This window comes from Mirounga angustirostris, unplaced genomic scaffold (assembly GCF_029215605.1).
Source record: "Mirounga angustirostris isolate CCGP_5_RB_7025 unplaced genomic scaffold, mMirAng1.0.hap1 SCAF_3, whole genome shotgun sequence".
Taxonomy (NCBI): Eukaryota; Metazoa; Chordata; class Mammalia; order Carnivora; family Phocidae; genus Mirounga; species Mirounga angustirostris.
The window spans coordinates 168885093-168902865 of NW_026991711.1; the positions used below are offsets into that span (position 1 = coordinate 168885093).

Sequence of the window (17773 nt, forward strand, 5' to 3'; positions counted from 1 at the left end):
CCTATTGCTTGTATGTAGCTGAGAAAAATATCTGCCACTGCCTACCAAATACCACCTCAAGGGCTGGCTCTGGTTTTGCTGTTACTGCTGCTAAGAGGTTAGTAGACTGGGGAATACCTCACGGTCATCACTCCTCTCTCTTTCCTCCCCAAGCTACTGTGATGAATCAACTCTTTCTGCTTCAGTGTACCAAGCCTTTTTCTCTTCCTCTCATTCCCTCACCCTTCACTGCTCCTTAGCACATTACATAAAGCACGTGCTTTGCCTGTCAGGAGCAGATGAACAGAACAACTGGTGTAGACTTGCGGGTCTGGTCGTGAGAGCATGATCTGACTTGGCATCATGAGTCCTGAGGGGAAAAGGACACAGTGCTGCTTGCTGCCCACTCACGGAGTGGCTCATCTCCCAGCATGAGCCACCATTCAGCAACACGCATAGAAAATACAATTTGAAACCCAGCCAAATTGATGAGCAAAGAAAGAACACGTGTCCCAGGCTCTCCTTGCAACTTTTAACAAATATGCAAATGCTAGGTGGTTCTTAGAACATGAGATGAGACTAAAATGTCTGTTTTTACAACTTATTTCAGTAATCCTCAAAACTTAAGACAACAGTAGGCAAAATGAATAATAATGGACAAATCAAGATTCGGAGGAAAATCATCTTTAATAGTGATGACTCAGCTTCAGCAACCTGTAAATTAGACTCAAGGTTTTCAGTCCAAATTTTCTATTTGGAAAGACAGATTGAGACAGTGCTGGGTTATGAGCACCTCTGGTTCATTTGTAAATGACTCCAGCATGAAGGGTCAACTCCTCTGAGTGAACTAACAATCTTCCCTTTTGCAAAACTAGTTACATTTGCCCAACTAATTTGTGGTTTCATTCATGTGCTGCACTGAAACAGTGATGGGAAAGCATTTTGATAGGGTGCACACCCCACAGGAAAGGTTCTCAGAGTCCACAGTCAAAGATCCAGAGCTAATTTTATTCTCTCCAGGGAATCTCTTCCTCTTCTGAACGCCTCCATGTAACATGTTCATATCTTGTTAATAGCACTAATCATATGGATCATTCTACTGAGTTTATGTGTTACTTGTTTTAATCTGCAACACTAGGTTATAAGTGTTTTGAGGTAGTAGCTATGCATCATTCATCTTCATGTTCCTTATGGTATGTAATGCTGTGATTATTTTCTCTAGTAAGTGCTAATACATTTTTTGGAATTGATATAAAGAAGAGAAAGAGTTCATATCCATCTTAGGTTTTGAGATTGGAAATCTCAGGAGCAAAATGGGGCTACAAAAATTATACCACAGTATGAGCAATGCACTTGTGGGAATGATGGTGTTGGGAGGAATACTGGATGTAAAGAAGCAAATAAAGAACCTAAGAGAGGAGGCTAGAATCAAAGTGAGGATTATAGAACTGTTGGCTTGAACTGAAAGGAATTAAGTAGGAACTCTGAAATACTGTAGTGAAAAGAGGATCAAGAAAGGATATAGCGGAAGATGACATGGTCTGAAAATGGGGGTGAAGAAAATGTGCCTTTGGCTTAAGATAGCAGTATGACATCTGATTAGAGATATTTTCTTGATGATGAAAATTAACGAACTGGAAAGAATATGGAAACTCAGAGTAAATGACCTAAGAGATATCTATAATTTAACAGCTAAGAAACACTTGGATAGTGAATAACTTCTCATGCTCATTCCTGCAAAATTGAGCCCAATGTCACAGTTGGTTGCAGTTGAAATGGCACTGGAATATCCTGCAAACAGAACTTTAAAACACGTGTCCCTGTTGATCCTCTGGGTGTAAGGTAAGGATTGCTTCACTGTTCTAGGTCAGGAGCTCACATAAATTTCAATTCTGACAAATGGACAATCTAAATCTTAAAGCAAATGGATGTTCTAAGTCATAGATTTAATTATCCTTCTTCTTTAAAGGAATATACCAGTATTGTCTTGGAGAGATATATCCTATTTTTGAAGGTCAACCTGAGTAAAATATCACCAATGCCCTTTTTTTTCTCTACTTTATCTTTGAGTCTATAAAATGATTTGCAAATGATAAGTTCTTAGATAATAAACAGCATTTCTCTACTGAATAATAGGGATATTTATTTCTTAACTTTAGGAAAAATGCTTCGATTTCTTTTTTTTTAAGATTTTATTTATTTATTTGACAGAGAGAGAGAGACAGTGAGAGAGGGAACACAAGCAGGGGGGAGTGGGAGAGGGAGAAGCAGGCTTCCCGCTGAGCAGGAGCCCGATGCAGAGCTCCATCGCAGGACCCCGGGATCATGACCTGAGCTGAAGGCAGACACTTAACGAATGAGCCACCCAGACACCCCAAAAATGCTTTATTTTCAATGAGATATACTTCTCTAGTTTCATTATTTTAAAAATTTTAAAAGCTTTTTATAATCCATTTTTTTTCTTTTTGATGGATTAAAATGAAAGATGCTCCCATATACATGTTCTGATTCTAATCATGAACTATATCAGTATTTAAAGGATGTTTTTCTTCTCCATAAGGGAAAAATCGTCATCATTTACTATTACTTTTATAAGCAATTTTAAAAATGAAATTTTTAGATACTTTTTCTCCTTGCTACATTTTGCACATTGCCATCCTTTATCTTAAAGCCCATGTACATTTTCTCTTTCTTGAGAAATTGTCTACTGGTTGTTGGTTTTTTTTTTTCTCATCAGCTTAAAAAAATAGAGATTTATGACTAAAGCATTGAAAAGATTGGAATAAACCTGCTCTTCTCAGAGCTTTACCAGAACAAAAATGCTAACATAGGGGAAATTGCTTTTTCTCCAAAAAAATGCACTAACTTGACCTAGGTGCCAAAGCATGTAAGATATTCCTCCAGGTCAGTTCCCACCCAATTCTTACAAGTCTCGATTTCAGTCAGAAAGGAAACAAAGAACTGAGTTTGAAACAAGTGCAGATGCTACTTTCAAAAGTCACATTTTAGGAGGGGAAAGTTCGTTTGTTCGGGATAACAATGATCCCTGTCCTCATGAAATATCTGCCTATGAAAATTATAGTTCCTGAAATGCCCTGTGGACCACATTGAACTTACACATATGATCTGAATGCAACATTGAAAATACTGCTCAAGAACTTGGACATTTTGGTGACACAAATTTCCTTTCTAGTTGGATTCCATTGTTTAAGGAAGGGCAAATTAAAGCTACCCTCACTGATAATTTAATATCTTAGGACTGGAATTACCAGATAAGGTTGAATTTTTTTTTTAATGTGAAGGAGTATAAACTTCCCAAATTATGTTAACTTTTTAAAGTAAATTTTTTAGATGTTGAGCATTTCTTCAATTCTGATTGGAAATGCTTGAGTCTCCTGTGTCCCCAAATAATAGTGAGTTTCAACTCTCTCTTATGTTATCTGATGCAATTGGATGTGAAAGAAACTATAAATACAAAGTGCTTTTCTTTACCAGGTCTGTAGAGAAATGAAAATTACCAAATATGCTTTCAGAAAATATTTTGGAAAATCTAGTTGATTGAAATGTTGAGGTGGTTCTTTTATTTTGTTCTATAAAGTTTTAAGTATGAGGCTTTAATTAATGTGATTGCATTAAAACCATACTTCTCTTCCTATAGCTTTTGATCAGACCAAGTTTTTCATGCCTGTGTGTTTCATGTGAATTATCCAAGAAAAAAGAGCAGAAATCACAAAGTTCCCTGATCTCACGAGAGTTTTTCCTTTTACAGCAAACTTTTCTTCAACAAAACAAACCCCAATACAAGCTCAAATAAAAAAACATTTTTGAGGGGTAGAGGATCTCTCTGAAAGTTGGGAAGAAAGGATTGATAAACTTTCAAGGGAAATAAAAATGAATTAGAAATATTTTCAGGCATATTCTTAAAACGAGGAATTGGGCAACCTCTTCGTGATCAGAGTTACCATATATGAAACAACGAAATTGTAATTTCATTTTGAAAAATAAAAAGCTACAAGTCCTGATTTAGAAATTTTTCTTATATGTCAGTAAGAAAATAATATACCTTTTCATATGTTTTTGTAGTAAATTGGATTTTTATTGCCATCTTTTATAAAATGAAATGAAGATTTATGAAATCTGATTTACCATATCATGAAGAAGTCCCACATATCCCTTACATATGATTGTGTTTTTCATGCCAAATGCCCTGTGTTTTTAAACATAGTATAGCTTGTACTTACAGTGGCACCTGCCTACCTGGGACCTGCCACGACAAAATTATGAAGTAAATAAACCTTGCCTTGAGTACCTTTTCATTTGCTTCCTGAATCCTATTCATTTTCTTCAGGTTGTTGGCAGTCACCTGAAGCTACCTCTTATGGTCAGAATCCCACCCTCAACCCCACTGCAAAACCCAGTCGCCTTGCCTGGTGTCACCCTATCTATCTAGATAGCATCCTGTTCTTACATTTTTCTCAGCTTTGCCATTCCATCAAAATTGATCTTCCTTTCTCTTTTTGCTGGGCTCCCACAATAGAACAACCAGAGCTATTACCATAATCAATTAGAATTTTATGCTTTCTGGATGTTGTTTACATTCTGATATAAAGCTTCAGTGTCTTCAAACAGAGTGAATACTTTGGCTGTTTTAAGCATGCTATAGATGGCACTGAGGGTTTGCAAATATTTCTAGAATATTGGTAACGATGAGAAGAGATATCAATTGACATAGTAAACAACATTGAAGCAAAATCATCAATGTCAAATTTTATTTCAACAGATCTCTAAGGGGTATTTTCTAAAGTAGAATTTGTATGTTATTTGCAAATTTCTGAAGATAACTTTGAAGTTACTATGACTTGTTCTTGTTTATTTTACATAATGAAACTTTTGTATCTGTAGATGGAGAGAAATTCACTTAATAGTAATTTCCATGGGATGCAGTAATCAATCCAGAATACAAAACAAGTTGTCTTTATTCTAGAATAATTTTTGTCATGAGGAAATTAAAAATTCTATTAAAGTCTTTGCTTTTTCCTATCATAATATGACCAATTACAAATGCACATTGGACGTGAGACTTACTGTCTTAAAAAAAAGTGATTTTGCAAAGTCTCTTGATTTTGCTACTCAGAGGTCCTAAAAAAAAGTCTTTATTATCAATTTTACTTGTTTGGAATTTTCCAGAGAATGTGCCTCCCCCCTTATCTTGTGTTGTGGCTGAGCTTTTATTTAACAAAAATTACTAATGAATAATAGAGGGATAGCTCAAAACTATATCTTTCCTCTTATTTTTTGTTTTTTTTTTTTACTATGGCATTTTAGTTTTCAGAATTTCATAATGTAATTAATTCTGTTATACCTTTTCCTACAGGATTATTGGAATATGGTTCTCTGGTTTTACATGTATATATATACATACACACACACACACACACATACATATATATATATAATTTAGGTACAATTTGAAAGTTATAAAGAATTACCATATACACTTATTAGTGACTTCGAGTCTGCCAAGTGGTTTTAGGGCTGGTGTAAAGAGAATATTTGTGGATGATATTTTATATAGCTACAACGGCAAAAATAAAATAGGCAGTTATAGAAGATGGAGAATCGCTTACTTAAACCATTTATAGTTCATGAGAGACTTGTTAAGAAGAAAGCACATAAGGTTGATGTTGTATGCTGCTATTTGCACATTCATTCTTGGAAACATGGTAGGACTGGAGATTGAAGCAAACTATAATTACATAAAAGTCATGTTGGTCTCTCTATGTGCTGCTAGAATGTACCCTACGATATGTTGGGAGCAAAGTGATTTTCCCATCGCATAGTTCCTAAATTCCATATGCTTCTAAGTCACAAGGCCTGCAAAGATTTATGTAAGTTATACTATGATGAGGAGGAGAAGGATGGAGTGAACAAAAGCTGATTTTTACCACTTCATTGTAACAGTTTCTCCTAGAAGAAATAACTAGCTTTATAGAGATAACTAGTAAAAACTATTCCTGGTATATAGAGAACTTGTATTTTGAAAGTTTAGTCCAATGACATTTTTTGGACCCTTGGAATATTTTTCGATTTTTCCATCATATTCTCTGCTTCAGGCATTCCCAGGTTTTAAAACTCTAGAAACATTAATTTGCCCAAATCCTAGCCTTGCTTCAGGTGATCAAAGTCTTTGAGGTACTCAAATACAGTTGAAACTTCAAAAACATGGAGACTTTTCTGTGCATGAGAACTGGCACACGCTTAAAAACACATACTCTGTACTACGTTTCTACACACACCTTTAAATTTTGTTTATCCCACAGTTACTCTGTGCATTTATTTAAGGTCTCTTAGTTTCACTGATATTTCATCTTTCCATTAATGTTATTAATAATGCCTCATGCCACATCTTTTGACAATATGTTGTGTTCAAGACTTAATGCAGAAGATGATTCAATTTCTCACAAGTTTACAAGGAGCAGTACAATAGCAATGACTTTGATAAGACACACAACCAAGCTTTGAAATGCTCTAAAAACATTATCAATTCCCCCAGTGCCTTAATGATTATATTCAGTGTATTGATATTAAAGCAATTTGAAAATTTGAAAGGGGAATATTCCCCAAGAAATTTCTCTTTCTCAAATTAATTTAAAATCAGTGAAATATTATAATCTAGCTTAATTGATAAAAATGTTTAATACATAGGCTAAAAACAGCAATTTAAATATGTGGACATTACCACATTGGAAATCCCCAATACCACCAGCAGCAAAAACTTTTAACTAGAATAGTTAAGTATAAAGCTAAACTATATTTGCTTACTATATTTCCTCTGCTTAAATGTGTTTTTTCCTATTTCCAAGTGAACCCTTAAAATTAGAAGCAAAATTTTCCAGTAGGTACTATTTCTGATCTGTGCTTTGCTTTTCTAATTGCTTTGACTCCATAAAACAATATGCTTAACTTGTGGTATCCTTCCACTGTCAACCATCTTAATTTACTACACCTCCCCACCCGCCTTGACTGAATTTAAATGCAAGGCAGATTCTGTTCCGGTTCTAAAAACTTTATTTGAGTAGGTTAAATTGTCAATCTAAACAAATTATGGATTAGAGCCCTTCGGTTGAGATTGGGGAAAAAAAGGAGAGAGGAAAAATTGTCCTATAATCATAACTGTACTCACAACCCTAGCCTAGCCAGGTTGCAAACGCATTTCAGAACAGGGCCTTATGAGTGACTGTGGATGGATGAGCCAAAATCTGTGGCCATTTTTCATAGAAAAATCTTTGAAAACAAAACAAAATGTGTTCTTCAATGAGATAGCCCCACTTCAAGCACAATTTACACGTAGGAATACCATGTCTTATCTTTATATTCCCCACAATGACTAAGAATAGTTCCATTTCTCTAGGGTGCACAAAAAATTTTCTTTAAGTACCCATCAGAACTGAACTTTTGCAGTCATGAGTCCTTATCTTAAATGTGCTTATCCCCATAAACCAATTTTACCTCAAATGCATTTATTCCCATAAGCTAAATCTACCCTTGTTTTAATCAGTAAATCTTGAGAAGAAATCTCTGGAAGAGAAAACTGGTAAGCAAAGATCTACAGCTGCAACACTGGCAAGGATGACCTTTGAGATCAAATCAGAGTCTGACTAGGGAAGGAGATGCCAATGCGGGCCTCTTTAATTAATGCTAAGGTGCCAAGGAAACAAACAAAAAACCAACAATCTGCTCTTTTAATTTCCTACTTCACCCGTTGATTACAGGAAATCGTTTCGGAGGAACCGTTTGCTCTCCAAATTAAGCAAGAAACTTTTCGTCTTTCCCTGTTTTTATGAATTTATCAAGGGTATTTGTTTAGCCGAGTGCTTGCAGCTACACAGTGCTTTCCTTGTTGACTAGCTTCCATCAGCAGTAGCAATTAGCAGCGGTTTCCTAGGCAACCATTCTGTACCCTACTGAGAAAAACCTTTTCTTGACAGGAGCATTCTGTCTAAAATTGTTTTGTTTTCCTTCTTTCACAAGTGTACGGTAGGCTTACTTGTCATTTCTTTTAACACAACATTATTATGTCCATTATTCTTAAAAGCAGAAACATTTACTGGCTTTTAAATTCCGTGTGGTTGAATTTATTGTCAGTGTCTCTTACTTCTCTCTTAACAACCTGAAGGAAATCAACAAAAATATGTTCTCAAGCATATGCCAACTTGTTTTGGATTTTTTTTGTTGTTGTTCACAGCCTAATTGGTGAGCCTTTGCATGTTCAAGTAATCACAGCTGGTCCTGACGAAAACTCAAAAGGGTATACACATTCAAAATCAAACTTGTGTGTCTACCAACAATGTCATGTGTTGCTCAGAAGCGAGTTGAAATTTCCAGGGCCACTGAGAAAGTCTTAACTCCATTGCCTTTGTTATAAATCAACCAGGCAATATTGATAGATTAATATAACAAAATAACTAAACTAGAAATATGTGCTAAAAACAGCACCTGAGACTATGTTAAGGAATTTGATGTGGTAAAATAACAGAAGAGCATAGCAATGATATAGGATGAATCAGCACATGGAATAAACCAGAAGGCTACAACAGCTGTAAATGCTGAACAGTATGGCACAATGGTAGAGTAAAATTTAGTTCATCATTTTGGCTTAAATAGGAAATGGCAGGAGTCTAATGTATTGTCTGTGAGGCAGTGGTTCAGCATTCAGGCAGCGAGGTACTCATTGGGGAAAATGACAGAATTATCTCAGTGAATGACAGACCCTTTCAGGTCTTCATATTTTGTCGATCAAATGATGGTTATAGACTTAGATGACTATAAGACAGAAAGAGTGATTAATTAAAACAGTGATAATGAATGAATGAATGAATTTTAGAGAAGGGGGGAGAGAGAGAGACGGAGGGAGAGAGAGAACCCCAAGCAGGCTCCACACCCAGCACAGACCCCAACGTGGGGCTCGATCCCATGACCCTGAGATCATGACCTGAGCTCAAATCAAGAGTTGGGTGCTTAATCAACTGAGCTCACCCATGCACCCCAGTGATACAGAATTTAAATAAGCAACTGATACATATTATTTCATTTAATTGCCGCAGCATACGAGAGGATGAACACCAGTTTTATTCCCACTTTACAGATGGGGAATCGGAAGGTTAGAGAGATTGTCATTTATTTGAAGCTAGCAAGAAGTAAAGGCAGAATTTGATTTCAGGTTTTCTGACACAGGGATCTACTATTATAAAATATTTGTACTACACAGATGTAAGCCAAAGTGATGTCTAAATGGGACAGTAAGTGACCTTTATCCATCATTTTGCCAGTTCTCACATCTAGAACATGTGTTATTGTATGGATTCAATATATTGATGGGAAATAAAAGTGCCTGGGGTAGCAACTTGTCTAATAAATTTGTATCACAGTATGATGTTTATTCATTATTTAGGTGAAATGTAAGTAGCTTAGCATGATATCTTTTGGGTATTATCAGGAAGGTTTCTGGTAGATGAAAGCATGTCCCAATTTGTCTCTTATACCTGTTTACCTCCTACATATATTTGTACCAATTTATTTCTCCAATACCAAGAAAAAAATATTTCTTTCCAGAATTCACTTTATCTATCAAGGACTGCTTTGATACTGTTTTCAGAATACTGACCCCATCTCCATTGACCAGAATAAGTTTTCAAGACAGACTTCACTTATACTTTTAGGTGTTTATCTATATAGCGATGATCTGTTACCACCTCTGCTCTGTTACCTGGGTTGTATCTGAATCCCTTATTTTATATCAGCCTATAGTCAACAATACTTTTTATTAGATGAATTTGTTTTAAATGAGTTGCTTTTAATGTTTTCCTGCAAACTGATTTATAGGCAGACTACTTACCATATTAGTTCCTGGTAGACATGATATGTCTTAGACGTGATATGAGTTTAGAACTTTACTTAGACATGATATGAGTTTAGAACCATGTCATGCGATATCTTTGTATTACTTAACAGAAACTGTCTCATTACTGTAATGACACTACTGAAAAATAATAATATTCAAATACTGGCTCTCACTGCAATGCAAAAACTACTGTTAGTTAATTACATTGAGAACCTAACATTACCAAGAGAGAGAGTAAAATACATACTACAAACACTCCTTAACTAGGACAATTTTTAACATAAACTAAAAATGCCCACTACCAGAAAACTATAGATGTTCAAAAGAAAGACAGCTGAACCTTCCATAATTTCAGTTTACACTAAGAAGTGTAATGTTTCCAGCTGTGAAGATCAGTGTTACCTTTCAGTTATGTATAATGAATAATTTCCCAGTAATAATCCCAGTGTAATCTAGATTCATCTTTAATCTTCTGAAGAACTAAGTCCTACACATAATTTTATACATATAATGTCTCAAAGAAAAAATAACAAAAAATTAGAGTAGAAAAGGGAATAAAGAAGTAGAAAAAACAAACAATGAAAAATTAAAATGTACATTAATCTCTTACCTCAAAAGATTTTTTCATGTTGCTAATTGTCCTCAGGAGTAGATAGGGATTATCATGCCTTTGGGAGTGCTGTCCAGAAGATGGTCCTGAATTGGAACTTGCCAGCAGAAATCTAGAGCAGATCATAGCCTGGGACCTACACAGCCAGGAAAATGAGTATGAAGCCAGAAAACAAATAACAAGGAAAGTTTTTACTTCCCTCTAGTTTTGTCTAGGAAAAAAACAAAAAACAAAACACTGTCCCTGGCATCAACATAGATGATTGCAGATTATATTATCTGATGTTCATAAGAGTAATAGCCTAGTTGGGTTGGACCTTTACTTGCTCTTTCTTTATTTTTTTTAAGATTTTATTTATTTATTTGAGAGAGAAAGAGATAGAGAGAGTGGGGGGAGGAGCAGAGGGAGAGGAACAAGCAGACTCTGTGCTGAGCATGGAACCCAACATGGGGCTTGATGCGGGGCTGGACATGGGTGTGACATGGGGCTCCACTCGGGGCTTGACATGGGCCCCACATGGGGCTGGACACAAGACTCGATCTCAGGACCCTGAGATCATGACCTGAGCCGAAGCCAAGAGCTGGAAGTTTAACCGACTGAGCCACCCAGGCGCCCCTAGTTGCTCTTTCTTTAAAGCAGAAATACTAAGGTAGAAGACCTGAAAGAATGTAGGACTGGGGAAAGACCTTGGTGAAGAATTATTTACAAGTCTTGAGTTCCTTGATGTGCCAGGCCTGTTATATAATTACTCAATTGAGTCTGAACAGCAACCTGTGAGATGGGCTATTATTATTTCCATTTCATGGATGAGGCATTGAAACCCAATGAGTTTGAGTATGAAATAAGTAGAATGTAGCAATGCTAGAGTTTGTACCCACATTTCTCTGAATTAAAGTCCATGTGACTTCCTTTAACTTAAAATATAAAAAACAGTGATCTCCTGTATAGAAAGATATGATGGATAGATGGATGGTTGAATGGACGGCAGGTAGGATGGTTAAATGGTTAGGATGGGGGCACCTGGGTGGCTCAGTTGGTTGAGCGACTGCCTTCGGCTCAGGTCATGATCCTGGAGTCCCTGGATCGAGTTCCGCATCGGGCTCCCTGCTTGGCGAGGAGCCTGCTTCTCCCTCTAACCCTCCCCTCTCTCATGTACTCTCTCTCTCTCTCATTCTCGCTCTCTCAAATAAATAAATAAATCTTAAAAAAAAATGGTTAGGATGAGTGATTTTATATATAGAGAGAGAGAGAGAGAGAGAGATCTCATACACACATATCATAACTCTTATGTTATCATTTTCGTAGGTCTGATTTTGTTACTCTCTTTGTCTTCTTTGTTTGGCATGTTTACCATTAATCTTCTCTGAACTCTACCCAAACCCTGTGTGAATTTTCTCCTCTCCCAGGAGCCAGGCTGTAAGGGTAAAGCTTACCCCAGGAGATCTGCTGATTAGGTTTCCATTGGGAAAAGGCCATCTCTCCTTGGGGGAAGCTGCCACCTCTGCATTGATGGCAGGATTTGCTTAGAGGAAGATTTTAAAGAGGCTGGACCAATTGAAACCCTCAGAACAATCCTATGTTAATTTTTTTCACACTGCAAAATTAATATTAAACAATCAACATTGCCTGTTTGAAGTTTTAGCAATATTATTCTCTCCAAAAAAATTGAAGATAATATGTCATTAACAGGGCTCCCACACACCCTGTTTGATCATTCTAAAATAGCATTTCTTAAAGTCTGTTAAATCCTTTTAAGGAAAAATAGTTAATTTTCCCAAGATTGAGGTAAATTATTATCTTATGTTTTGCTTAATGTAAAATAAAATTGCCTTCTTCATAAGTTCTTATTCAACTATGAAACTCAAACACACCTATAAATGAACTTTATTTGAAACAACAAAACCAATTAAATTCAAATGTCCTACTACTTAGCATGTAAAATAAATAGTATTGCTTTATTGAAACTAAATTATCACTCACAAAAAATGTGGTTCTGGCTGATACAGTACATTTTATTTAGGTTGGACATGCCCATTCCATTCTGACTGGAGAGAAGTAATGATTCAATTTTTCCTTCCCTTGCCTGTAGAATATTCTGAAAGTCTGTTGTATAGTGTACCATGATGGTTTTTGGCCTACATCTTGTGTGAATGCATTTTTTATTGTATAATTTTCACTCTGTTCTCTTCTTATTAGCCCACAACAGATAAACTAATTGTCTGAGGTGTCAAAATTATTCTAAATGCAATTCCAAACAAAATGACAAATAATGTAGCATTGCTCAGTTATAATTTGTTCACATAAACCAATAGATGCTTTTTATTATTTTTATTGGATTTTTTTCCCAATTTAAGAAATTTAATTCATGTTAAGCATTCTCGGACTCTGAAAAATTGATCAGTAGGTACACAAGAATCTGGGACCCTCATTTAAGAGATGGTTAAACATCAAAACTTAAATAAGAATTCAGTAAATGATTAATTGGGGGGTTAAGTTAGTAAATATAATACTGAGCATGGATTATTTCTAAATTTGTGTAAATACCATGAACAAGACCTTTCATGTTAATTTTTCATACTTTCAAAAAGTTGTGTTAAGCAACCAATCTGAGTAAAGGTCAAGGAGAGGAGCATTACATTCAGAGATTGCAACAATGATAGAGAGAGAGTCCTTGACTTGGGAAACTTTACATAGCCAGGGAGATAAGGCATGTGTACCAGCACAATTCCATGCCAGATGTACCAAATGCCATAGGAGAGATTATATTTTGTGTCAATGCCAGCAGGGAAATGCAGGAATGATCCATAAAATACATGGGTTTTATGTATGTCCCATTTTCTGCAGTGTTTGCTGTACCTCTCCATTACACTGAATTTCCTATGAAACACTGAGGTTCTAGAAGTGCTAAAAATCATTTTATTGGTTTTTTAAATGTCTGAATTTCATTGCAAATTAATATATGCAAGTGAGGTAAGTTATCTATTACACTAGCTAACTTTATAAGATGTATAGGTAGGTAGGTAGATGATAGAGATGATAGATGATAGATGGATGGATAGATGATAGATAGATAGATGATAGATAGATAGATAATAGATAGGTACATACATACATGCATGGATATATATATAGTATTGCTCAGTTGTGGTCAGTTGCTTGTTTCATAGTCTCAAAACATATTCAAGACTAGCAGTTTTGTACTTTAGGTAGACAGCAGATCTGAGAGTGAATATGTTGCCTTAGTTCATACCTTTAGAAAAGTTCATATTTTTCCATTGATCATTCTCACATGACTGTTAGAGAAGTTTATGGTTGTTTTCTCATTATTCCTTCTGCTGTTTTCCTGCTTGGGAGAAAGAACAGCATAATAGTTAGGAAACTGGGGTTCTAATCTCAGTTTGCCTCCATCAGCTGCGTGCACTTGAGCAAATCTCATAACCTAGCCTTTACATCCTCGTCTACAAAATGAGAGGATTTAGATATATAGTCAAGTAGCTATTTAAAAAGTCAGTTATCTGGCATCTCACAGACTGGTCATTTTAATGATGAACCTCCCCCCACTTTTTAATGAAATGATTACACTGACTAGGTAAGTGTATATCATATGGCCTTAAAGATCCTTAAAACATCTGCTATCTAGAAAAGCAGTAGCTCTTTAGAAAGAGGCCATCTGATATATCATTTCCGTGTATTTCATTCAAATTTTCTCTTCCCAGGTCTTTCTTAATTGGTCTTGTTCACATTGATCCTGGATAATGCTGTTTGATCACAGATTCACATTTTGAGGCATCTTCTTTAGGTTTTAAATTATGGTATTTCTGCAAATCAGCACAGAAACATATTGTAAGGAAACTTTTCTAGAAAACTACAAAACATTTTATATTAAATCCAAAATGAATCTTTTCTTTTCTGAATTTGTTTTACTTGGTACAAAATTTTTAATTGTTTCTGTTTGTATAAACAGCTTTTTAAAAATAAACTGCCATACAAATTATTTTTCTTTCATTCCGTGTTCATTTTGCCTAGCTCCCAGAATGCCAGTCCCTTTTATTTCCTCTTTTTTTTTTCTTTTTTTCTTCTTTTCTGTTTTTGGTTACAATATATGTATTTGTGTTTTAGCTGCAATTTAGTAAATTCTATTGTACTTTTTTGGGGGAAGACAGAAAAGAAAATTCTAGTCAACTATATTGTTTCATTACTTTTCCTCTTTGCTACCTGTTTTGGACATCTCACTCTTTTATTTTCTTTTGTTACTATTTATTACAGAGGAAGTGTCTGCAAGGATAGTTCAAGTAGTCACGGCTGAGGCTGTAGCGGTCCTGAAAGGTGAACAAGAGAAAGAAGCTCAACAGAAAGATCAGCCTGCAGCTCTGCCTTTAGGTAAATGTTCAAGAGCTGTATCTGCTTGCACCCTGATTGCAGGACCAAGTCTTCATGGTCAAAGAGAGGCCCTATCTCATACTTCATCCTTACATGGAACATTCATCAGACACCTCTGTTGGGAGACCCTGGCACCTATTTTCACCTTTTTTGACAGGCTCATTTGTAGTATTTGGACAGTCTTCACAGTGATAAGCTTATAGTTAGACTTTACCCCTAAATTTCTCTTAAATTTTCATTTCCAGACCTCTAGAGATATTTATTACAAAAATAAAGCCAATGCATATTGATGTCATGGCACCCACTTGTAAAGAAAAAGTGTTAATACTTCAATTAGAAATAAGTATTTCCCTTTGTGGGTTTTGGGGAATGCTTGTCTCGTTTGTTTGGGTCCCTCTGAACCAACTACAGAAAACCTATAGTCGGGGCTTTGTTAGAATCATGAGGGACTTTGTAGCCCATATAATGTACTAGCCTTCACTTGGTCTGTTTAAGGGCACTGAGATAGCATTTCTCTCTCTCTCGGTCACAAGTCAGATACCCTCCAGGGCCAAACAGGTAATATAATTGTGCTTGCTGAAGAAAACACTCCTAACCAAAGGCTTGCTGCCCTTCCTTTAGATAGATGATAGATGATTGATAGATAGATGATAGATTAGATAGGTAGGTAGGTAGATAGATAGATAGATAGATAGATAGATAGATAGATAGATAGATAGATAGATAGAAGATAGATAGATGTGGTGTATATACAGGCAGAGACAAGAAAGGAAACTCTCTTAGGTTCAACATATGTCTATTTTATAGGTATATTTAACTAATCCATAGAAAAGTATGGTTTTTAAAGTCTAAAAAAAGAGTACATATCCAATTTTGTCTCAAACAGTCTAGTACCCTTAATATTTGATTTTCTGGTCAGTACTCCTTTAAGCAATTTAAACACCTAAAAAAATTAAGCAATAAAAATTCTGTTCTCCCAGGATAATAAATACTCATTATTTGCAGTAAAATGTTCTTTGATTATAAAGGTTTATTTTTCTCTTTAAACAGGGGGAAAATTATCTTATTCAAAACATTAACCTTCAGTTTGTGGTTCACTTCTATACCTTAAATAAAAAACACCCCCTTTCTTAAATAGAAACCCACAGGGTCAAGGAACTAAGAAGTCACCTGTCATCCCAAAGCTGCTTTTTGAGAGTGAAAAACACATGCTCTGTAAAATAGATTTTCCTGCTGGCCTTGATGATAAATACTTCCTTTTTGCAGTTCCTTACCTTCATATGAGTGGTCAAGAAAAAAGAGTTAACTGTGGATGAATGACATCGTTTAGAACTTTTGTCTTTGGTTCTCATGTATAATGCCAAGGCCAGAATATTACTCGGCTCCCACAAGTACATATTGTCTGTTTGAAGGTTGCCTTAGGCTGTGACAGCTTCATTTTTCTTTTCTGAGAATACATACAGAAGATGCATTTTGACATTAGACTCAGTGGACAAAACGTTGTTTAAAAAATACATCACCTATAATACTGTGACTGATGAAGGTTACGTTTGTTTCCAGACCAAGAAGTTGAACAATATAGAGTTCTGATATTTTTTTCAGTCAGTCAAGCTAAATCCAAACTACAATGCTTGACTGTGTGTTTGAATATAGTAGATTAGGGCCAGAATAAAATAGTTTATTAATTGAACAAGCAGACACAATTAATGGGATTAATGATACCTTAGCAGGCATCTTTAATCCATTTTTATAGGGAAGACAAAATGACTTTTTTTTTAATATTAAATGCTTTTCTTTCCTTTTAGGTTTTTTAAACTATGTGAATCAGGTAATGGAACAGAAAATAAGTCAAGTGCAGCTTACTAGTGAATCTTTTCCTGAATTTCATAGAGAGACCTTTTTACAGATGGCAGAGCTGTTACACATCTAATGGCCTAACAGGATTAACTGTATCTCATTTTTCCACTATTTGATCTTTAGCAGCTGAAGAAACAGCTAATCTGCCTCCTTCTCCACCTCCATCACCAGCCTCAGAACAGACCATCACAGTGGAAGAAGGTAAGACCTAGTGGACTTTTTGAGGTTTGTCTTCTGATAAAGGGTAAATTAGCATCAGTCCATAGCAGTGGACTTCAGTGTGGGTTAGTATGTGACCCAGCTTGAGAGCTGTCTGTTTCAAACAGTCCAGAAGACACAGACTTCACATAAATGTATAGTCATTTATCTATACAAAATCAGAAGTAGGAGGAATATGATAAATAAAAAAGGAAAAATCTGCTTGATCCAGGAGAAGATAACTTTGTGTTTAAATTGCTAGAATAGCTACAGAGAAGCAGTTCACTTAATTAATATAAAATGTTTTGACACAGAAGATACAATCCTATCTTATAAGTGACTGAACAAAAGTAAATTTATTGATGAAATCATAAGGAAATGTTGTCAGGAATTGTCTCTGTTTTGCTCATTATTGTGTTGCCAGGGGCTTCCCTAGGGCCTGACCCATAGCAAACTGTCAATAAATATTAATGAATAAGTGAAGAAGTCAGTGTATGACTCTGATATTGAGAGCAGTGAACTAGAAGCTGAGATCATGGCTTCTTCCCTGCTGAGACCTGTTATTGTCATGAGTATATTTATGCATTTAGTCAACACAGAATGCTATGTCAGCTTTTCAGTTCTCGTTTAATAAAACAGAGGGATGCCTTTGAAGAATATTCATTCAGAATCTGAGCTGAAAGGCACTGTTTAAAAGCAAACTATTACTGGTTTTCTGACTTAAGTCAGTTAACTTTTATGTATTGTTTGAGGTACAGAAGGCAGAGAAGAGCTATAGCTAAAGTGTTGTTTCAATATAACTTAGTTTTCATATACTAAAATCAGAATTTTAATACTATTCCATATTA

General features: G+C 35.5%; 1 protein-coding gene across 6 annotated transcripts in view; it reads left to right on the plus strand.

Annotated features, from left to right (window-relative positions):
* The window catches only part of MAP2 (microtubule associated protein 2), a 280194-nt gene that overhangs the window by 210727 nt on the left and 51694 nt on the right, over positions 1-17773 (plus strand). For 5 of the 6 annotated variants that reach the window (XM_064586996.1, XM_064586997.1, XM_064586998.1 and 2 more), the window contains exons 6-7: positions 14757-14870; positions 16851-16928. In XM_064586996.1, coding sequence (XP_064443066.1) covers positions 14757-14870; positions 16851-16928 — 192 coding nt within the window. The remainder of the gene's footprint in view (positions 1-14756; positions 14871-16850; positions 16929-17773) is intronic. The other variant, XM_064587000.1, reaches the window with a different exon arrangement.